This window comes from Aspergillus neoniger, assembly GCF_003184625.1.
Source record: "Aspergillus neoniger CBS 115656 unplaced genomic scaffold BO87scaffold_51, whole genome shotgun sequence".
Taxonomy (NCBI): domain Eukaryota; kingdom Fungi; phylum Ascomycota; class Eurotiomycetes; order Eurotiales; family Aspergillaceae; genus Aspergillus; species Aspergillus neoniger.
In genome coordinates this window covers 44,929-66,648 of record NW_020291179.1, presented here as the reverse complement: position 1 = coordinate 66,648, position 21,720 = coordinate 44,929, and the positions used below count along the sequence as shown (strand labels likewise).

Below are 21,720 nucleotides of genomic sequence, written 5' to 3'. Positions count from 1 at the left end.
GTGTTAACTGCATCAATAGTCAGAAAGGAGTACTCTCAATGCACAGTGAAATAATCTCGCCTTTGACAGGTAGGGCGTGTCCCTTCTCCAATTTGGAGAAATGGATTACTAACGAGGATCACGCATCCCTAGTTAGTCTCTAATCTGTGGATGAGGTGGACGATTTCCTGAACCTCGGCTTGTTTTGAGGGGACTATTGACCCGGCCCTATATATTACACAGCTAGATTGTCTCCAGTTCTCTTGCTTGCGTCTACGTTCTACTCATGATGTTGATCCAGCCAAAGGGCTTCCAATCAATCAGCCTACGCGTCATACAGCCTCGTAGAAAACACATGTCCCACTTTCGCATCGTCGAGCACACAGCTCGGTGTCAAAATGTCCGACAGCGTCCGGGTGCCGTGAAAGCTGGTCATGAAAACGAGCTGCGACTTTCTGTTAAGCAGTACATCCCACTCGATAATCCTCACCCGAAGGAAGGGGATGTCACTATTATTGGGGCGCATGCAAATGCGTTTCCAAAGGTGAGTCAACTCCTTACATTTGAATTTTCAATATGACTAACTTGTGCATAAGGAACTGTACGAACCCCTTTGGGATGACCTTCACAAGCAGCTCGCAAGTCAAAACAGACGCATCCGATCAATTTGGATTGCAGATGTTGCTCAACAGGGACAGAGTGGTGTTTTAAATGAAGCCATCTTAGGCCATGATCGTGAGCTCTCGTCCCGCACCGCACAAGCCGTGTGAACATTCTTTGACGCCAATCTAGCCAATTGGCTCGATCACGGGCGTGATCTTCTGTTCGTGATAAATCAGCTTCAGGACCAGATCCCTCAACCACTTGTTGGCGTCGGTCACAGTATGGGTGGAATGCAGCTGTGAGTATGCTCGATCCGCTCAAAGCGCCCATTTCTCATGGATGATAATCCAGAGCCCACCTGTCTTTATTGCATCCATCCCTATTCGAGGGTCTTATCCTGCTCGACCCGGTGATACAGCGCGAAAACCCAGGCCGCAAATTCGCCCAGACATCTACTTATAGACGAGACATATGGCCCTCACGCGAGCAAGCAGCAGATAAATTCAAGTCAAATCCATTCTATCGAACGTAGGATCCCCGCGTCTTCGACAAATGGATCCAGTACGGGCTACGAGACCTTCCGACCCCATTACACCCCGTCACAGACGAAACTGGACCTTCCGCCGTTACTTTGACTACAACCAAGGCACAGGAGCTATTCTACTTCGTACGGCCTTCGTATGTTGACGAGCGATCCGGACTTCCCCGCGGTAACCCTGAAGAGGAAATGCATCCGGATGACCATGATGCTGATTATCCTTTTTATCGACCTGAGTCGGCATGGATGTTTCGTCGGCTGCCACATTTGAAGCCACCTATTCTCTATCTGTTTGGGGAACAGTCGGATCTGTCTTCTCCAATTGCTCGTCGGGACAAAGTGGTAACAACTGGTACGGGTCTGGGAGGTAGTGGGGGTGCAGCGCGGGGACTTGTTGAGGAAGTCGTGCTACCCTCTGGTCATATGTTTCCAATGGAGCTGGTAAAAGAAACTGCTGAAGCTAGCGCGGCGTTTATGGACAAGAGGTTATCTGATTGGGAGTCGAGGGTTGCAACGTTTCGCAGGGCGTGGGAGGGAGTGCCTCATCATGAACGGTTGAGCATTGATGGGCAGTGGGAGAGGAATATTAATGGCTCCTCAAAGCTCTAATTGGTTGAATAATTTTATTTTGATCTATGGGAATCGGACTCTACGCCGGTGAGGTAGCGGTTAGTCGCGGGAAACGCAGGGCGTATACCAATGTCACTCATAAGGCGCGGAACCGTGGAACACTCCCGACTATCCCAGCTGATCAACAATGCCCAATAATCAACAATCAAGTCAGAAGGATAATCGAGTTATGGTCATTGATTCATTCACCCTTAAATTTTCCCTGATTATTTCTCCAATTACAGTGGGTTGATATACTGCCCTAGTATAACTTCATGGGACAATATCTTCCCCAGCTATGCCGAAATTCAAAGGGATATCTCTTTTGGCCTAGTAGTTGGTAGCCTAACTAGCCAAGCGAACCAGACTGTCACGGGTTTATTTTACGGGCCTAATCAACCCAATAACCACCATGGCCTGAAGGAATGTAGGAGAGGCGGGATATACAAATAGGATAGAACGAATGGTGTAGGGATTATGAGCGAGTCTGGTATCTGAGCAGTACGGTGTGTAGAAGACGAAAGTTTAGGAATATACTTGTCAGAGTATAGAAGTAACGGACCGTTTTCAACCGTGCCAGAACTGATACTATGTGCTTGTCAAGTATAGGGTGTGGGCGGGTAGCGGAGAGCTTCAGGGGTAAAGTTTGATTGGTTTCGGAGTATCAACGTATCTTGTATGCTCCATACCAGATTAGGGTTTTCTGAGGACCGGAGTTTAGACGCTTGATATTGCAGGATCGCTATAACTGATTCTGGAGTAGAAGAAGCAAAGAAAAGAGATAACACTCAGTCTAAATATGGACCCTATAGCTGCGGTTGTGGTGGATGTCAGGGTCAAAGGGGAGGGGTGCGGTACAACTAGTGAGAATAGGCCGTGTCGACTGAGTATTCATCATATTTCATGGAACTTCCTCAATAGGCCACTAGGATATTAGGATAGAATTACTAATGAAACACCATTTCCAGTCTCATCATTCATTCATATACATGATATTACTAAGTAGTCCACCCAATACAGGCCTATTTCAAATAAAACGCCAAATCCGCCCCTTCTGCTCTCTCCCACTCCAGCTCACCATTAGAAAGATAGGCAAAAGAGTTAGCGCTATTTTGGTAGCGGATATCAAAGTCTTCGCCGCGGATGGTAGAGATGGCCTCTGCAATTATCGTACGTGTTAGCACACTTGATGGAATTCCTAGGGTATAGATCAAGGCTGGGTTACCTTTGAAGTGAAGAACACTGCCAGGATACATGGCCGTGACAGCCGAGCCATTGTTATACCAGGCAGTGCAGCCTGAGCTCCAGACGGTATGTTTCAGGTTTGCCTGGACATGGCGGTTATACAGCTGGTTTGCGGAGTCGGTTACGACAACGGAGCTAGACATTATAAGTCGTTGTGGGGGTGTCATGGGAGGTATGTCAGAGGCTTACTGAATATCTTCTCGGGCAATCTTCTTCACCCACTGCAGAATGTAGTCCGCAGTCCAGGCTAGCATTTGAGGGACGCTTCCATGACCAATAGGGCAGTTAGGCCCGGCGAACATGAAATAGTTGGGACTGCCAGGACAGCAGATGGAGAAATATGCCTCGGGTGTCGTCTTCCAGTCGTGAGCGAGCCGACGACCGTTCCGGCCTACCATCTCCCAGCCAGGGATGAAGGTGGTGTCGAAACCCGTGGCGCAGACAATGAGGTCAAATTCCTCCTCACCTTGGGCGGTCTGGATGCCAGCCTTGGTGATGCTCTCGATGGGATCAAAGCACCACTCTGCGTTGGGCTCCTGCATGGCTTCTAGATATCCGTCTCCGGGGCTGAGACGACGACATCCGATAGCAGTATCGGGGATTAGTTTCTTGATGAGGTGTGGGTTCTTGCTGAGACGCTGCCTCATCAATTGTTCTGTGGCTGTGTATAGCATCTGATTGTACTCGGATCCCTTGAGCATCAGCTTGTAGACGGTATTGACTCTGTGCGTAAGAGGTTAGTAGTAGATCGCCTAATGGGTGGATGTTAACGTACGAACGTTCGATGAACTTCCTGTATTCCAGAAAACCTTCAGGGTCATCCCGAAATCGGGCCTTTTCTTCTTCGGTGTATACGAAGTTGGTACCCATTCCATCCCTGGTCGTGTCCGGGCACAAATTGACCGACACCCATGTTGGATGGCGGATGTAGTTGACGATCCGGCCTGCCTTGGGCTGCAGCGCAGGCACAATCTGGATCCCCGAGGAGCCGTTACCAATGACAGCGATCTTCTTGCCGGACCAGTCGTAGGCCGGATCCCAGCCCGCTGTATGGAGGAGCTTGCCCTCAAACCGGTTCAGACCTTCAATCTTGGGCATCTTCCACCGACTGAGGATGCCTGCGGCATTGATGAGAATATCTGCTTCATCGTAGACAGTTGTGTCGTTCTGGTTGAGCTCCAGGGCCCATTTACCCCGTTCCTCGTTCCAAACAGACTTGACAAGTCGGGTGTTGAAGACAATCTTCTCCTTCAGCCCGTACTTCTCGGTTGTTGATCGGATGTATTCCTCGATTTCCGGGCCCTTGGCATAGCTTTGCGACCAGGACGGATTGGGCTCAAAGGGAAATACATAACTGTGAGCAGGCACGTCGCAGCCCACACCAGGGTAGATGTTCTCAAACCAAGTACCCCCTACCTCGGGATTCTTTTCATATATGGTGAAGTCGACAAACTCAAGAGGCTGCTCGTGCTTAAGCTTGTGTGCAAGGATCAGTCCCGAAAAGCCCGCTCCAATGCAGACGACTCTGAGTTTTCGGGGAGTGAAAGCAAATCGCCTGGGATCTACAGCATGTGCCGTGGATTCAGAAGGAACGGACTCTCTGGATGGCATGGTGATGGCAAAGAAATCCTCAAATTTGCGAGAGGGGTTGCAGACACGCAGGTTTGCTCTCGCAATAGCCAAGGATTCGAAACACGGGACTTCCTTACTAAATATATGATATCCTCGCAGTGCTTTGGTTTCCGGTTTTCCCCCGGCCGTAGCCTCCTAGTATCAGCAGCTAAACGGCCGGCCTAACTTAGTGGTTACCCTAATGGGTAAGTCTACAGGCCCGATTGATTCGCAGGATGATAAATTAGCGCCAAATCCATTTAGCGAGTCTGCCAATACCGTGCGACGCGGGAGGTGATTGAAAGAAACTTGCGTTGGCGGTAGGATCCTAGACCTGTCAGACGTTAAATCTCGCAGGAATTTGATGTCAAAACGGCCAGATTGAGCCTTCGAGATGGCAAGGGCACCGGGAGTGAAGCCACCCGCTGTCAAAGACGCGGACCCGCCGGCCCGCCTGGTTTGGGGGCCGGGGCTGGAAGGATCGCTAGAGCATCCTAGCGGCGTGCCACATCCAAGGACTTGAATGTGATTGACGGGTTTGGCTCACTAGATGCACTGCGGCCTATTACTAACAGGGTCGTGTGTCAAACCTGGTTTCTATCTTAAGGGCCCGGTGGTACATTCCAGTCCACTCGATATGTCTTCCTCTGCAAGTGGCAACAGGCATGTCCAGCAGCGTCTTCGGGGATCCTCCACCAGGGACGGACTTGACAGCCAGCCGGCGTGGAGTGAACAATGCAGCTGTGAGTGTCACATACGTGCTGGCGGCCATCGCCATTGCCTTTCGATTTCTCGCCAGAACGCGGGTGCAACAAGCTTCCATTGCCGCGGATGATTGGATGATAGTTGCTGCTTTGGTACGTACTTGTGAGCATTCCTCAGACACAGCATGGAGATACTGATGATCATAATGGCTACAGCTGTCTGTGACTGCGAATTTTGTCTCCACCATTATCGGTTCGTTCGCCAGAACAAACACGAAGAAAGCGTACTGACCAGCCATCTTCAGGAGGCTACTATGGCCTTGGAAAGCATGTATGGGCTATACCCCTAGACGATGTGATCAAGGTGGTGCAGATTCTGTTCGCATATGTCCTCATATACGTCGTTACCGTGCCCTTGATCAAGCTCTCGGTCATCCTCTTCTACCGTCGCATTTTTGGAATGAACAAGGCGATGTGGTTCTGCGTCGCATTGACCATCGGATATTGGTTTTCTTGCACCGTCGCCTTCCTCGTCTGTTGCCGACCTGTCTCATACTATTGGACGCAGTATGCTGATCCCGCTGGCGGCCGTTGCGTCTACAATCTTTATCCATTCTATATTGGGAACGCCGCCGCAAATGTGACCACGGACGTGATTATTCTGCTGGTGCCCATGCCACTTATCTGGAGGCTTCACATGCGATCCACCCAGAAGGTTTTGGTCTGCAGCATTTTTCTACTTGGCAGCTTGTATGTCGTGCTGAACCCCGCCTTTTCCTTCCCATGTCTCATCCTGTCTGGAAACTGATACAAAAACGTTGTTTGCAGTGTCTGCGTGGCGAGTCTCATTCGAATCTATTACATGACGTTTCTTAGCAGGTCCGTGGATATCACCTGGATCATGGGTGATGTCTTCATCTGGTCCAGTGTGGAGCCGTGCATCGGGATTGTTTGTGCCTGTCTGCCTACCTTGCAACCCCTGCTGCGTTACACCATTCAGCGGATATTCGGCTCGCGTGCGGGAAGATATCTGGGTAGCTCGGAGAATAAACTATCCAGTCAACATAAGAACGCCCCTGTGAGGAGGCCCAGGGATTGGGACGAAAGTCTGCTTGCAACACAGACTGTTCGAGTCGAGATGGACTCCAAACGCAGGGAAGACGAGAGTGAAGAAGGCAGAATCATGGTTGAGACCGACTTCCAAGTGATCGAGGAGAGCAAAAGGGCGCTATAATACTACTGGCGTAAACGGATGACGATTCCGTGGTGTCACTCCAAATGTAGCTGGGCGAGTGGCAGTTGATCATCGTCAGGGTTTCCAGCTAGATGGCACGCTACAAACAGAACAGTGATCCAAAACTAGACATGAACATAAAGTTACTACAATGTCGCATCACATCATTAACGATGATGCGTCTGGATATCAAAATTTTATAGTATGTACGACTGGCTCGCTTCACTAGATCTGACACCATAGCCCGTTAGCGATGTGACACACGGTAGGGACAGAAAAATAACAGAGTGAAGCCCCATCCATCTTGAGGCCCAGTTAGTAGCCTTCCTCTTCGCCCTGTTGGTAGACGTGTCGTGAACGTCCAGGGTCTTTGCGCATCTGCTGGCCAGAGCCAGTGAAGCCCACTATTGCAGTCAGTGTGCTGTCGCACGTGGTCTATCGGAAGAGTCCACTCACCTCGGGCATTTACTCCATCGCCCGTGCGGAACATGCTCTCCTTGCGACCCAATTTACCCTTGCTGGCAAAATCCTTCCACTTCATCTTGCCCGCCTCGAGCTCCCGCGTAGCCTTCACCTTCCGGGGCACCTTGGCCGGGCGCGCCGGCCCATCGCTCACCTTGCTCGGCTCCTTACGCGCCTGGTTGGCCAACGCGGGATTAATGTCCGCGGCGGCGGAGATCACGCTCGAGTGGGGCGGCGGCGGCGCCGGTGATTGTGATGAGGAATTGCCTGAGCTTGCATCAGCCTTGCGCTTTCGCGAGTCATTGCCGGAGATGGGCCTGATGTCTTTGGAGGTTAGATTTTCCACCGTCCCATAGGACTTGAACGAGACGAGATACACGGGGTTGCTCGCAGAGCCGGTGATGGAGGTGATACGCGCTGGGTAGAACGAGTTGTCGCCCGACACCCACCGGGCGAGAACGTGCTCGTTGACGGAAAAGGAGGTCTGAGTTGACGGTTCGTCCGTTTGTTCGACCGTCGGTTTGCGGTATGTTGGTTGAGAAGCGTAAGAATCCTTGGCCCTGTTGTCCTTGGCCGCGGACGCCGGCGGCTGAGACACGGGAGGCGCGGGAGGTTTGAGTTCGGCAATGGATGTTTCGGTGAGGTTTATAAGTTCTTCCAGCTCAGTTTTGAGACTCTGCAATTCCGTGTTGTCTGGGTCTACCTGCAAACTCGATTGGACGGTTTCAAGCTGGGAGAGTGACGGTTAGTCACGGACGGACGGTGATGGGTATGTAGGCGCGTACCTGGAGCTTGAACTCCTTGACTTCTGCCTCCAGGGCAGCGACGTCCGACATTGTTGTGTTATTAAAAGTAGTAAAGAGAGAAGGTAATTAAGTCCTGCGGGAAACCAAAGGATGAAAGAATGGCGAGTGCGCAGGATGATGGCAGTCGTTGGGGTGGAGTGGCGGTCGGGCTGGAGCAAATCTGAGGTTTTGCAGATAAGAAGAAGTCGCCTTTGGGGATAAGACTGGGCTGTGGCGGGGGCCCCGTTGCGGCTCGTTACTATCACGTGTATTCGCACCGCCACAGATGCATGGGCGCAAGTCACATGTTTAACTTATCCGTTATCTGCGTTCGCTCGCTCCTGCTGCGACAAAGTACCATTCATCACTAACTCACTAGTGGACATTCTGGGTTGCTAACGCTTATGGCAAAGTAGCAATAAATTCCTGCAACTTCAGGCTTGGGCCGGTCACTATCTAGTCCCGGTTCGACTTCCCCACGGTTACATTAAAGACAGGCTGCCGAAGTCCAGAAAAGCTCCGATCTCAGGCCACGCCCGCATCCACTATCTAAGCTACGGGTCAACGGGTCAACACCTGGTTGGTGTCCGCTTCCACAGTCGATCCTCACGTCATTCGGCTGCGGAACAAAGGCCAACCGATGGGGGTGATAATTGGCCCGAGATCTGCCAGGTGTCCGTCCAACCCGCGTTATCAGGCTACATGTCACATGCCACATGCTACAAGCTACAGGCTACAGCAACAGTTGATACTGATGGGGCAGCGGCAGCGGCAGTCCAGCAGTCAAAACAGGGCGGGGAGATCAATGGCCATCCAATCTTAGGACTCGTCAGCCGTGGCAGACTACTCGTCGCCATAGGCTAAACCTTAAGCATCGGAGATCCAGATCCCTTAGTGGGTTTCACACCGCTTGCCCCGGTTGTGATCGGTCGGGGTGGCCATGCATTCGACCGAGAGTAGGGGAGCTCTGGCCAAATAATCTAGGTTATCCCCGGCTTACGAGGTGCACTCGAGATAGTTCCTAGCTGCTACAATACTCATATGGAGAAACCACGCGGTTGACGGGCAACTATTTGGAATACAGTAATCCTTCCGAGGCATCCGAAATCGCAGAGTGATAGGCATCAGCATGAGCACCGAAAGTCGGAGGGTCTGTCTGGTCTTAACACTGAAGCTGGGGGGCGGTGAGGTGACGGCGAAGGAAAGAACCCGTGTCCGCGTCCGAGAAAAGTGGCGCCCCATGAGTCACTTTTCTTGGGTGAGACAGTCGATCGGTTCGTTTAGTACGGAGTAGCATCGTCCAGACAAAGGACGGTCCCGGTTTTGCCAGGGAGGGGGGCAGACATCTACCTATCTAGCGATGGCGTAGATAGACTAGCTAGAAAGGAGGCAGAGACTAAATACTAGTGCCTCGTACCAGTTTCAGGCTGAAGAGTGCTGCGAGAGTCAAATCCATCGTCAGGTTGATGATTGTAAAGAGGTTGACCAACCAAGGAACCAAGCAATGCCGAAGTGGTAGAGAAGCAAATGGGCGAAGAGAGAATAAATCGCAAGAGGCTTTTCGGGTTGGATTTCTAAGCAGGAGTCACTGGCTTCCCCACTTGCAGCCTGAGGTTTGCACCGGCAGAACACCTCAGGCTACACTTTTTGCCTTCTGCAGGGTTTTGTAGCCAATCATCATCTTCCATTCTATCCACCGCCCCTCGAGGCCATCGCCCCCCTCTTAGTTCAGTCGAAGATTCCATTCCATCTGCCCTCTCTCTTAGTACTACTCACTACTAGGCTTGTCTTGTTCCATCCACGGCCTCCTCTTCCTTCTCCTCTTCTCACGCTCTCTCTCTCTTCCCCCCCCTCTTCCTTTCTTCCAACCCGCATCAAGAACCAATCTTTCCCCCCTACCCGGTGCCACAATTTCGTTCCATTCGGCTAGACCCTTAACGACGGGTCTCGCATTCTTTCGCCCTACTGCATCCCCCTACCTCTCACCCATCTTGCATCATCCTCCTCTTCCCATCTTTCCTTTCACTGACCAGCCCCTCTCCCCTCCCTCTTGTCCTCTTTCACGACCTGTGATTCGTCTTTAGTCTGCCTCTCCTTAGCCCCGTTTTGGCTCGTCAGACAGACCTCTCTGCGGCTTGTGCGTCTCGCCTGCCTTGCGCCTCTCCTTCACGCATTGTCATCATCAACTTCATCTGTCTTCCGAATCTCACTTCTCCCGCAACACCCCGTCTCCCCAACACCTTCTAGAGACTTCCAGACTCAGATTGCTTCCCCCAACAACTCTACTTGCAGTTCACGGTGACGTGACAGCTGTCGGTGGTTTGTTTCAGTCGTCAAAAAAAAAATAATATTGTGCCCCTCCTCTGGTCTCTGCCGGTGTCATCGTACCGGAACCCCTCCTCCTCGACCCATCTCTGGGGGCCACCTATCGATACAACGAACGGGCGGGAAGCCCGGCCTGCTTTTCATCGAATCTACCATTACTTGGAGATCACCATTGTTGAGCAACACTTGACACTTCCCCACAGCTTCAACACCTTCCCGCTCTAATTATCACTGTCGACTGCGATATTCTGAACACAATGGCCGACTACAATTCCCTCTATCAGCACGGTCTTTACCTGTCGCCAGATCAGCAAGATCTCCTCCTCGCTGCTCTCTCCTCCAACAATCCGCCCGCAAAACAGCAAAATAATTCCCACCCCCCGGCTTCCAAGTCAGACCCCGAGTCTACCCCTGCAACCACAGGTAGTTACAATATGAGTCCTGCGTTCGACCCCTCTAACCCTCACTCGGGTGGCCTGGGTTATGGCGATGATGAAAGTCCTTTCCTGGACTTCAACCCCGAGCTGGATTTTGACTTTCAAGGCTCCGAGAACTTGATTGGTGATCTTCCCGAGAGCCTGCCGCAATCGGAGGAACCCGAGCCGGGAGAGAAGAGGAAGGACATCGATGGCGATGCGGATGAGAATGAAGCTTCCGGCAAGAAGCGAAGAGAAAGCGATGAAAAGGCGGCAAAGAAGCCAGGAAGGAAGCCCTTGACTTCCGAGCCAACCTCGGTACGTATGCTCGGTTATCGCGATGTGGGCGCCGAGAGTCCCGTGACACTAACAAACTCGCAGAAGCGGAAGGCACAGAACCGGGCTGCGCAGCGAGCGTTCCGTGAACGCAAGGAGAAACATTTGAAGGACCTGGAAACGAAGGTAGATGAGCTGCAAAAGGCTTCTGACAACGCGAACCAGGAAAATGGGTTGCTCCGTGCTCAAATCGACCGCCTGCAAGTCGAATTGAAAGAGTATCGCAAGCGTCTCTCCTGGCTGACCACGGGAACTGGTGTCTCTGCCATGAATGCCATCCCCGGAGCCTATCCCAACAAGGGATCGTATGGCCTTCAGAACAATGATTTCATGTTTGACTTCCCCAAGTTCGGGGATCTTCCGGGCTCCCACATTTTCAATAACGGCCAATTGTCCAAGGCGCAGCAGAGTGCTAAAGGAGAGCCATCAACAGCAACGTCGCGTAATGACTCCCGTGTGCCCGGTGTTGTGAGCCGTAACTCTCTGAGCAGTGCTCAGTCCAACGGTGCGCCCGCGGGCAGGACTCCCAGCTCCGTGTCCCACCAGGGTTCCACTCCTGCGTCCACGAGGAAGTCCACTCCGAAGGTGTCCTTATACAACGGCACGGCTCAATCCACCTCTACGCATGATTCCTCTACAACTGACTCGCCATCCTCCTCGTCCGATTCCCACCAGAGCCAGAGTCTTTCGTCCAACGGCACATCCCCAGAACCCACTATTAATTCTCCTGCTACTAAGGCTCATCACCACCACGGTGCTCATGATGGCTGCACTTATACCACCATCGATGGTGAGGAATCCTTCTGCGCGCAACTTGGCATGGCATGTGGCAATATCAATAACCCCATTCCAGCCGTCCGGCATAACAGCCAAAGCGCGTCAAATACCCCTAATCAGGAGGCTCCCCACGAGGATGTTGCGGGTCTGGATACGCTTGCTCAGCAGAACGGCGGCCAGTTCGATCCCGTTCTCTTCGGAGACTGGCGTGAGCCTCAGGATGCAATCCTGTCTCAGGACTTTGGAACATTCTTTGACGATGCCTTCCCCCTGCCCGATCTGGGAAGCCCTTCACACAACCTCACGGAAGCGGCCACCCAACAACCGCCGAAGAAAGACTTGATCGCAGATATCGACAGCAAGTTGGATGAAGAGGTTGTGCCTGGAGAAGATAAGTCTCAGATGCTGAGTTGCACGAAGATATGGTATGATTATCCTGTTGGACCCCCCAATAATTACCTCTGTACTAACATCTTTTATTTCAAGGGATCGTCTGCAATCCATGGAGAGATTCCGCAACGGAGAGCTCGATGTCGATCATCTTTGCTCCGAACTACGCATGAAGGCGCGGTGTTCGGAGGGCGGTGTGGTCGTCAACCAGCAAGATGTTGACGACATCATGGGGCGGGCGAAATAGTCAAGCGAGGGGAAACAATAAGTTAGTTCGCACCTGCGCTGCCCGCCGCATACTGCCCTCGTTGCCATCATTCTGCGTTTCAGATACCCATACATGTAATGCAAAGCTGTTGTTGACGCCGTTACGACAAAAGGGAATATTGGATATGGGAGGTTTTTCACACGAACCCAAAGTGAAAAATCACGGAGTACTCCAGGTTATTTACCGCAATTTCCGATTGGACAATTTTTCACGGAAAGACTTTTGGAGCAAGGCAATAACCTCCCCCACACATATTACATTTCTCCATCTACTTTTATGACTGTACTTTCTCTACTATCTTCTTCTTTCTTTCACGAAGACCACTGCAGGCGAACAGGAGGCGTGGTTTGCACAGGAAAATTTTAATGCAATATAGGAAGCTTCGGGTTGGCAGACTGTACACCATCACCGTTGGAGTATTCTTTCGTTCATTTATCTTACCACTTGGGTTGCGTGCTTGTTCCTATGTATATGCACCGCTGGTTCTTGATCTTTCAGCCCACCACACCACACATGTACTCAAAAAAGCTGGGTGGCTGGGGGATTTCGAGTGATATATTGCTTTGTCAATCTATCTGTCTACCTACCTACCCTTGGAAATATGCGAAAGGGTTCTTTTCTATCTGGGCGTAATTGGCGTATGTCTATGGGTGAGGTTGTATCTCTGTATAGTCATGAAGTAATAATACGCCAGTTCTCTCTTCTCCGATAGTCCTCCTACATATTAGTAATTGATGTCCTCATTGATTCTTCAAACATCTATCCGTTGCATTACAGTCATACTATTGGCTAGTTTAGTCCTACTAGTAGTGTCCATTGTAATGAAGTTTAAAGCTTCAAGACTCAGTTGTTGCCGATGTACTACTTACTAGTGCCAGACCACCATACCCGCCCGGAATATATATCCTGGCAGCGCAGTCTGAGAGAGTCAACAAACCCCGCCCGTCGCGGTAAAGTTGCAGTATTGGGGTACTAACAGATAGTTAATTCGTAGACTATTTTGCAACATCGTTGTTCAGTCAATGTTGTCCAGAACACCCTTGGCGATAGCTGTAGTACTACCTACTACTATCACTACTACTAGGATATTATCAGATGATAGAACGCTACTTAGTATGTAGTAGACAAACCGCATGAAGTTACAAGGGTATCGATATTGGTCCGTTCCAGGAGAATATAGAATACAAAAGAATCCTCGCCGTTGGCCGTTTTGTGGTTTTGTTTCTTCTTTTTTTCGTTTTTCGCAAAGTAACCTCAGATAAAATATCCCTTCGCTTTTTGTATTCCCGTTTCCCGCGGCCACCCAACAAAATCAAAGACCATAATATCATACCAAGTTCGATAGCACACATACACACCCACCTCTCCTCCTCCGCTTGCTTCTGCTTGCAACTCCGCTTGAGTCTCTCTGTCTCCGCCTCTGCTTCTGCCTTCGGATCCGCACCAACGACTCCTGGGGTCCTAAAGATCCGAGTGGGAAATGGAATTGAGCAGTTAAAGTAACCGATTCATCCCGTCGCCAGCGCGAAGTGTCTACTAGGAAAGAGGAAGATGAATGGGAAAAGAAGTTTGACGCACATCTCGCTGAAAAAGGACAAGAACAAGGTGAAAAGAGAAAAAGACGTCATTTAGCAAGTATCACAACAATAGAAAATTAAAATACCGATCGAAAAGCGTGAGATTAATGAAAACATTGGACAGGAAGAAGAGATGGCTGAGGGTAGAAAATAACACTTTCGGAAAGAAAGATAGAATGGGGGAATTGGAGAAACAAAGGTGGACATGAAATCAGAACGGGGAATCAGGCGCAATCACACATATCAAGCGTCGCCTCCAGTTGCAGCGGGCTTGTCGCCTGGTCCCGAGTCTGAAGTCGGAGCACCTCCCTTGTTGAACCCACCGCGACCGCCACGGCCGCCACGTCCGCCCCGGTCGCCGCGGCCAGCACCACCTCGGCCACGGAATCCACGTCCGCGGTTAGTCTCGCTGTCACTGGCACCTCCGCTCTGGTACCCGCGCTGGGGGGCGTTGGCACCACGGTTGCTGCTCTGCCATGTACCGGCATTGCCGCGGTGGCTGCCCCGGTCTTCGAAGAACTTGATGTTGGGCTTACGGGGCTGACCGGCAGGGGTAGGCTTCTTGTGCTCGGCAGGCTGGCGATCGAGAGCAGCCTTGGCCTCCTCGACAGTCGCGAAGTGGACGACATGGTTGTTGTATTTGCCCCATTTCTCAATCTTTGTGATCTTGGCCTTGTCTTCCTCGGGGAAGAGATCACGCACAGCTTGTTCATTCTCAACGTTCGAGACGAAGAGGCCGTTGCTCTGCTTCTTCTCAATCTTGGGCAGCGGAGATTCGGAGGGCTTCTCAGGCTGAGCGGTACCATTGGCCTCGGTGGTCGTGGTTCTCTCCGGGGACGTCACGGCAGGCTGCGGCGTAGCAGGCTTAGGAATCACGGGAACGGGGGATGTACGAGCGGGAGCGGCGGCGGGAGCCTTGGCCTGAGCTGGGGCCTGCTGTTGGGGAAGGGGACCCGTGCGGGCGGGAACAGGTTGGGCCTGACCGAATTGGGGAGCAGCTCCGGGAACGCGAGGCGAGGCAATTCCAGCGGGGGCGCCAGCGGGGACGGGAGCGGGCTGGGCTGGGCCAGCGGGCTGGGGCTTGCCAGTACGGTGGGCAAAGTTGAATCCTTGAGCGCGCATTTCGGTAGCGATGCGGCCCGACTCGATCTCAAGCACCAAGAAGCCGAATGCTGCGTCCGCCAAGTTGAAGTTCCACATGTTCTTGAAGGCGCTTTCGTCGACCTGGCCAGCTGCGTTGCCGGGAGCAGCAGGTCCACCGAACGGGTTGCCACCGTTGGCAACGGTAGGCATCTTGGTGACCACCTCCAGGGCATTGTCGAGCAAAGTCTTCTGAGCCTCGTTCTGCGAAATGGCGGCCTCGACCTCGCCGCGGACAGTCTCCCACACATCATTGAAGGAAGCCTTGGAAGCGGCGAGCTTGCCCCGGTAGTGGTCGAGGGAGGGGTTGACGGAGAATTCGTTGTAGGACGAGCCGTAACGGAAGTGCAAGCCAGCGGAGACGGAGAAATCGGCCTTGAGCGTGACCGACAGCTGGTTCAGCATGCCCTCACGAGCCGGCGACGCGTGCGTGACGAAGATCCGGGTCTCTGAGGGGTCGTATACACGGTTTGCTGTGTCAATCAGCTCTCCCATTTGCAGTAGGGTTGTCCACATGGTGCCTTGACCACCAGCAATAGTAGTCTTGCCCTCGCCATTGTCGAACAGCTTGTGCATAACCACAGCTCCTCCCAGACCCAGGAGACGGAGCTTCACACCGCCAATGTCGAGTAGCCGCGAGTTGGCTTCATCGATGATGTGCAGCTTGTCAACCTTGTACTCTCCCGAACGGAACTTCTCCAACACACGAACATCCTCGCAGGCACCCCAGACAGTGTAGACAGGAACATCGAGGGTGAGCCGCTTGTCGAGCAGCATGGGAAGCTCTGAGAGGGGTAGCTGATCGGGGGTGAATCGTTGCTTGATCGACTGCTGGGGAGGAGTCTGGGCGATCGTGCGCTTGACATTCTCGGGGAGCAGGGGAGAGTATTGGGCCACGTGCTTAAGAGTCCTAATCGTCGAGATGCAGATTGGTGTTAGTTCGATCGGGTCACATGTTTATCATGCATGAAAGCTCTCTAGCGGCTGAAAGCAGCTTCACGAATCGGGGGACGGGGAAGGTCACTGACTTGTCTGCAATGCGCTCGAGCGAAGTGTCATCGTAGAAACCGAAGTCACCAGTGTGGATGATATGGTCTGCACGGGCCTGCCTGGCCAACTCATTCAAGGACTTCAGATTACCTGCGCCGAGGAAAAAGCAAAACAGATTTCCCAAATCAGCTCAATCGGGTCTACCAATCCGGGATCGTTACCGGAGCTAGATCCGGAGCACATACCTCGCACGTCCGCAATGCACAGCACTCTGACGGGACCATTCTGAATGATTCGACCATTGTTGGGAAGGAGAGGGGCGGCGCCGGGGACGGGACCAGAAGGAACAGCACCGTTGGGGAGGGGATAGCCTTGAGGACCGAAGTTGTGTGGAGGACGGGGCTAGACAAGGAAAAAAGAGCATGAGGTCAGCACGGAGGAAGACAAGATCTTATCTGAGCGCGTTGGAGGATCGCCAACGCGCGGATTCAGAGGGGGGCATGACGTTGGACAGCCATCACATCACAGCTTAGCTATACGGGGGCAGAAACAAGAGAGGGAGCACTTACAGAAGCCATGAGTAGGGACTGGAAGTAGAGGTCGGAAAAGCGAGAAAGAAAAGGTCAAGAGTAGTTGATGATGAGGCAGAAGGAGAAGGAAAAGAGACGGGGCGAGAGAAGAGGAAGAAGACGAAGAAAGACGACTGGGGGGAAGAAGGAAGCAAGCACGACGAGGCGGTTTGGAACACGGCGAAAGAGAGACTCAGAGTCGCTGCCAGCCGAAGTGATGTCTCCTCGCTTATGTAAGCACCAGGGGCAGCTTTCCAGCAAACGGGCGCAAGGGACAACAACAACAACAACACCCACAACCACTAGGGAAAAAAAGTAGCAGTAACTAATTAGGACCAGGAGTAACACCGATAGGTGAATGGGTCGATATCTACGGAGTAACTCGAAAAATTTCTGCAGCGGGTGTTTCCTTAGACTTCATTCACCACAGGGTCGATCTATCTAGATCTCGCCCAATCTACACAATGCCCAAGTGACACTTCAAGTCGGGCCCAAACAGGAAAGTACCTGACAGCACTGGCACAGCAGCTAATTCATGAAATGATCGACATTACCCGTTTACCTCTAATCTACCTCATCATATGTACTATATTCACAATTGATATTGCGACACACAAGAGTCTCTTGCCTAGTCTACAGATTCTCTCCCTGGTTCAAAAGAATCTCCGGGTTGCCACTGCCTCCTTTGTTGCCTCCTTCACCAAAAACCTGCCTCGACACAGCAGCCTGAAGAGATTTGGGCCCTTGTAGTGCCATCAGGGCAAAATGACCACCCACTGTTGGGCGAGCTCGGCACAACACAGGCACCCCAGGGCTCCGTCCCTTGGCGGATGTGGCAACGTACCGATCGGAGAACGGCCAGTTGTGTTTTCCGTTGGTCATGAAACTCCAAAGATCATCCACAAACTCAGACCGAGTGTCGGCGTCAAATGTGCCTGCCAACCACATGTTCCAGTCCGACTTGGCCCAGTCTTGCCGGTTATCCAACGGAACTCCATATTCAGCTCGAACAGACTTGAAGAAGGTATTTCCCATTTCGTATGCCGCTTTGGGGAAGGTCTGAAGATCAAGTAGTACATCTGGGTAGAGGTTGTATGGAATTTTCCACGAGGCTGGCTTGTCGGGGTATTGCAGCACGAAGTGTGTCTTATTCCCGTCTGTTCCACGGCCCTGGGTGAAGAACAGATCCGCGCGCGCTTCGCCGATTTCAGAGTATTCGGAAAGTCCCGTTAGTTCGCCGAATGCCTTGATACCGACGGCCGCCTTGATGGCAAGGTTCGTCTCATTGGCAAGTGCACCAGCCGCGTCGTTGGAAGACAGCTGCTTGGTGATATCAACACCATTATCGACCAAGTAGTCCGCATAGCCCCTCAGGAGGTCAGTGTACTGGGCGGCCCATTCGGTGTCACCCGTTGCTCGCACGTAGGCCAGGATCAGTACCATTAGATTTCCACATTCCTCGATCGGCATTGGCTCGGCCTTCTGATCGTCATGCCCGATGGCATTGGGGTAATGCTTGCCCATGTCGTGGATTACATACGGCTTTTGCCAGCGGCCAGCAGCCAGGTATCTCATCATCGGTTCCAGCAAAAGGCGGATGTAGTCCGGGTCCAGAACGTAGTAAATTGGGAAGGCGGGCATGATAACATCCACTGTGTTGAGGTTACCATTGCTGGAAAGCTCCTTGATGAATGCCAGAACATCGGTGGTGTCCAGAGTGTCATTAGGAATGGTCACCTCTATCCCTCCGTACGCCTGGCGAGCCGACAGTGTGACGATATCGGCGTACTTCTGGCCTGCCGCTGCTTTGGCTTGCTTGGCCATCTCCGTATCGAGCACCCGGGACTCCTGCAGAGCGTCGTCATAGTCGTCAAGGAAGTAAGAGACCGCGTTGTGGCTATCCGGGTACTGCGATCGGTAATAACCGGTGTATGGCTTGCCCAGGTAATTAATGGACTCTTCGCGCACATGTCCAACGGCAAATGTCACTGATTCTGGGCTGTCAACCCTTCCTAAGTCGTGCGAAAGGGCTACAATCCCTCCTGGAGCCCATGACTGGCGGTTGTCGACCAGCCTCCCGGTACTGACAAACTGAGAACGCACATCACCACGTTTACCGGATGAGAAGGAGAGTTTGGACCTGGAAGTCGGACGAGAGGCGAATATCGCCTCGCCCCAAGTGGCCATGTCATCTACTTCAGAGTAAGGGACGCCATTCTTCAACCCCAAGGAAAAGACGGCCGTGGAGCCGATCTCACGGAAACCACGTGTAGTGTGTTGCGGCTTGCCCGTCCATCTTCCGTCGATACTAGAGTAAATCTGGATGTTCTTGGATGAACCCTCCGATACAGAAACTGTCAAATAGCCTTTCCCATCAAATGGTCAGTTACTGAAATACAATAAGCTTTGCTGAATTCACGATATCTTACTGAAAGGGAGGGACTGTCGCAGATAGTTTGAGGGCGATATGGGCGAGAAAAAGTCCAGAGTGAAAACCATCGAACCAGCGGAAAGAGTAAACACTGAATGGGTCGCAGTGTACTCGGCGCTTCGAACGATAGCAGGACGGATGTTCTCGCCCGGATTCTTGACGCTCATCAAACTGTACGCCTGGCCATCGACGCGAGCCATAACCGACCAGGTGAGACTCTGTCCCGCCCAGAACTGAGGCTCCGCATACGGCAACGTCTGAACCTGATCGCTGGGCATCCATGTCGAGAGATAGGGACTTCGGACGGCCAGCGGATAGGAAGGAGGCAGCGCTGGCTGATGATCAACGAGCGCACGCTCTCGTGGTGAAAATGCGGAGAGAAGCATGGTAGTGAGCGAGCCAATACCGAGGCTCTTGGAGAAGGAGAAGTCTAGATACATGTTGAAGTAACTACGTCCCGGAGATCCAGCCGTGGAGGTAGTCAAATATAATGGGGAGTTTACTGTCCGCCAGCATGGAAGAAAGCAATGGGATGATGATGATGAAGAAGTGAAACGGAGAGTGGGGTTGAAGCGGAGTCCAGTGTTGAAGTTGAATGGGGAGAAACGACACCCCTGGCTGGCTGGATGGAGCTCTCTCGTCGATCGTGGGCGTCGTCAGCCGTGCATTTCGTCATTGGAGCTTGAGCTGGCGTGGCAGCCTGGCCAGACGCGCTCAGGAACCCGCTCGTCCCCTGAGACCTTTGACGACGCAGTGGAGCCAGTCACACCATCGGTGATAAACACCATGTTGCTCGCGTTGCAGACTAAATACCATGGAAGCGCTGGGACGGACTGGTTGTCATGAGTCGATGATTCGATGATCTCCCTGGTTAAAAGGCCCCGGCGGAATGCGGGGATGCCGTTTTTGGAATAGTGCCATTTTCCCCAGCTTAATTGAACTAATCTACTACGTCCAATACAGAGTGAGGAAGCAGTACGAGGTATTCTGAACACCTTAGATATTTTTTAAAATTCGAACAATATGAGTAAAAGTCAAAGCTTGCAGCAGATTGAATACTCAGTCCATCCATCCTACAACTGAGACTTCTCAATCCTTCTGCCGATCTCATCGAAGTGGATTTGCTTCCCTGTCACCAACGCCTCCTGAAGGTATGCGCCAATCTCAACAGCCTTGACTGCGTTGGACAATTTAAGAGGCAGTGGCTTGTTATCCAAGCAAGAGGCAGTAAACTCATTCGCCTCGTTTACAAAGGCACCTCCGAAGCGCCCGTGGAAATTCGCGGGGACCTCGCGAGTGATGCCTCCATTGTGGTAGTAGTTGACGAAGTTGCGTTGTGGGTTGATGTTGACAGATAGCTTCCCCTCGGTGCCAATAACCTCCGTCGTATCTTCTTGTCCGTGGGGCATCATTCGAGAGCAGTAGTAGTAGGCGATCTTGCCATTGTGAAACTCAACAATTCCGACGGCGTTGTCGTAGTCCTTGTACTTCTTCAACTCCGGCTGGACAGCCGTGATGCCATGGGCGGAGATACTCTTGGGGACCGAGTCCTCCCCCATGAACCACAAAGTCAAGTCAATGTCATGCACAGACATGTCAACAAACACACCACCCGACCACGCAGCGTAAGCAACGTAGAAGCCCGAGGGGTCGTACTTGTCACAAGTCTGGCTTCTCACGATGGAGGGACGCCCGATCATGCCCTGGCTGATCTTATCGTAGACCTCGCGATAGGAGTCATCGAATCTCCGAGAAAAGCCACACATCACCTTCAAGTGTGGCTTGGTCTTGGCCTTTTGCGCAACTGTTCTGCACTGCCAAGGAGTAAGCCATATGCAAGGGTGGGAGGAGAAACTACGGCTAGCGATCCAGTTTTATTAGATATTTGAGACATACCACTTCCACATCAATTGACAATGGCTTCTCACAAAGGACATGCAGGTCCCGATCGATAGCTTTCATGGTCTCCTCGGCATGTACCGAGGTTGCCGTCCCGATGACGACTGCTTGCAAGCCGGGGTGCTCCAGCATCTTGTCGTAGTTGTCATATAATGTAACTCCATACGGCTCTAGGTGCTGTCTGCCCCATGTGATCTCAGCTGGGTCGGGGGAGAAGGCTGCGACAACTTCGGCCCGTGGGGTTTGGTGAAGGAAGTTATGGACATGGACCTTGCCTATCCGGCCCAGACCAGCCATACCAACTTTGAGCTTTTGAATAGGCATTGTGAGATGAATTTCTGTGTGTAAATAAAGAAGAAGAGTGAGATTGGTTTTGATAATTCAATATAAGATATTCACAAGATTTCTCGTTGATTGGATTGAAATGAAACCTGCTGGGCGAGATCCAGAGGCCTTATATGTTCTGGAGGCTTCAGAGTACATTGTCCTGGGTCCAGCCATGCTGATGGGGAGTATTTCCTTCTTCAACCTCAAGTCCATATTTCCCCCTCTGTAGGTGGGCAGTAATTGGGTTTCTGCGTTGTTTATGCAATGGAGCGGAGAGATATTCATGCTCCGATAGACAGTCGTGTAGAACCAAGACGGGTGGAGTTGCTCACTCCGGACGGAAAGACTTGCCGTCATCCACGGAGCATGGAATTGGTGCGACTGATTGGATGATTCTCTGCAGCACACCGCGGGGCGTCCCCACTCAACATTGTTTGGGCAAGGCTTTCCATGAAATTGACGCTCCCCTACAGACAGACTGGGTGACTATCGGTGTGATCATTCT

The 21,720-nt window shown here is 52.1% G+C and overlaps 8 protein-coding genes across 8 annotated transcripts; 4 read left to right on the top strand and 4 right to left on the bottom strand.

The window, feature by feature from the left end:
* Positions 1-270: 270 nt before the first annotated feature.
* Positions 271-1,729, top strand: BO87DRAFT_463161 (toxin biosynthesis protein; the record flags this gene model as incomplete). The annotated part of the gene is made up of 5 exons (XM_025629218.1): positions 271-523; positions 576-714; positions 772-880; positions 934-991; positions 1,115-1,729. The coding sequence occupies exons 1-5, from the start codon at positions 335-337 to the stop codon at positions 1,727-1,729; spliced, it is 1,110 nt and encodes a 369-aa protein (XP_025474751.1). The 5' UTR covers positions 271-334.
* Positions 1,730-2,751: 1,022 nt separating this feature from the next.
* On the bottom strand, positions 2,752-4,585 carry BO87DRAFT_320117 (flavin-containing monooxygenase; the record flags this gene model as incomplete). The annotated part of the gene is made up of 4 exons (XM_025619881.1): positions 2,752-2,888; positions 2,955-3,109; positions 3,164-3,697; positions 3,750-4,585. The coding sequence occupies 4 exons, from the start codon at positions 4,583-4,585 to the stop codon at positions 2,752-2,754; spliced, it is 1,662 nt and encodes a 553-aa protein (XP_025474750.1).
* A 333-nt stretch (positions 4,586-4,918) lies between these two features.
* On the top strand, positions 4,919-6,931 carry BO87DRAFT_194718 (putative integral membrane protein Pth11-like). Its single transcript, XM_025618504.1, has 4 exons — positions 4,919-5,442; positions 5,506-5,542; positions 5,595-6,039; positions 6,118-6,931. The coding sequence occupies exons 1-4, from the start codon at positions 5,251-5,253 to the stop codon at positions 6,521-6,523; spliced, it is 1,080 nt and encodes a 359-aa protein (XP_025474749.1). The 5' UTR covers positions 4,919-5,250; the 3' UTR covers positions 6,524-6,931.
* On the bottom strand, positions 6,681-8,039 carry BO87DRAFT_194741 (uncharacterized protein). Its single transcript, XM_025618505.1, has 3 exons — positions 7,771-8,039; positions 6,980-7,715; positions 6,681-6,927 (listed from the first exon to the last, which is right to left on the bottom strand). Exons 1-3 carry the CDS (start codon positions 7,819-7,821, stop codon positions 6,839-6,841), a joined length of 876 nt encoding a protein of 291 aa, XP_025474748.1. The 5' UTR covers positions 7,822-8,039; the 3' UTR covers positions 6,681-6,838.
* A 1,085-nt stretch (positions 8,040-9,124) lies between these two features.
* BO87DRAFT_194698 (uncharacterized protein) lies at positions 9,125-9,530 on the top strand. The gene has a single exon (XM_025618503.1). It carries the CDS (start codon positions 9,237-9,239, stop codon positions 9,438-9,440), a length of 204 nt encoding a protein of 67 aa, XP_025474747.1. The 5' UTR covers positions 9,125-9,236; the 3' UTR covers positions 9,441-9,530.
* An 822-nt stretch (positions 9,531-10,352) lies between these two features.
* Positions 10,353-12,261, top strand: yap1 (putative bZIP transcription factor AP-1/Yap1; the record flags this gene model as incomplete). Its single annotated transcript, XM_025625610.1, has 2 exons — positions 10,353-12,049; positions 12,111-12,261. The coding sequence occupies 2 exons, from the start codon at positions 10,353-10,355 to the stop codon at positions 12,259-12,261; spliced, it is 1,848 nt and encodes a 615-aa protein (XP_025474746.1).
* A 1,841-nt stretch (positions 12,262-14,102) lies between these two features.
* BO87DRAFT_401450 (uncharacterized protein) lies at positions 14,103-19,375 on the bottom strand (the record flags this gene model as incomplete). Its single annotated transcript, XM_025625609.1, has 6 exons — positions 14,103-15,909; positions 16,028-16,139; positions 16,235-16,391; positions 17,267-18,877; positions 18,908-18,924; positions 18,988-19,375. 6 exons carry the CDS (start codon positions 19,373-19,375, stop codon positions 14,103-14,105), a joined length of 4,092 nt encoding a protein of 1,363 aa, XP_025474745.1.
* A 687-nt stretch (positions 19,376-20,062) lies between these two features.
* On the bottom strand, positions 20,063-21,212 carry BO87DRAFT_410640 (putative NAD binding Rossmann fold oxidoreductase; the record flags this gene model as incomplete). The annotated part of the gene is made up of 2 exons (XM_025626353.1): positions 20,063-20,803; positions 20,886-21,212. The coding sequence occupies 2 exons, from the start codon at positions 21,210-21,212 to the stop codon at positions 20,063-20,065; spliced, it is 1,068 nt and encodes a 355-aa protein (XP_025474744.1).
* Between the last annotated feature and the right edge of the window lie 508 nt (positions 21,213-21,720).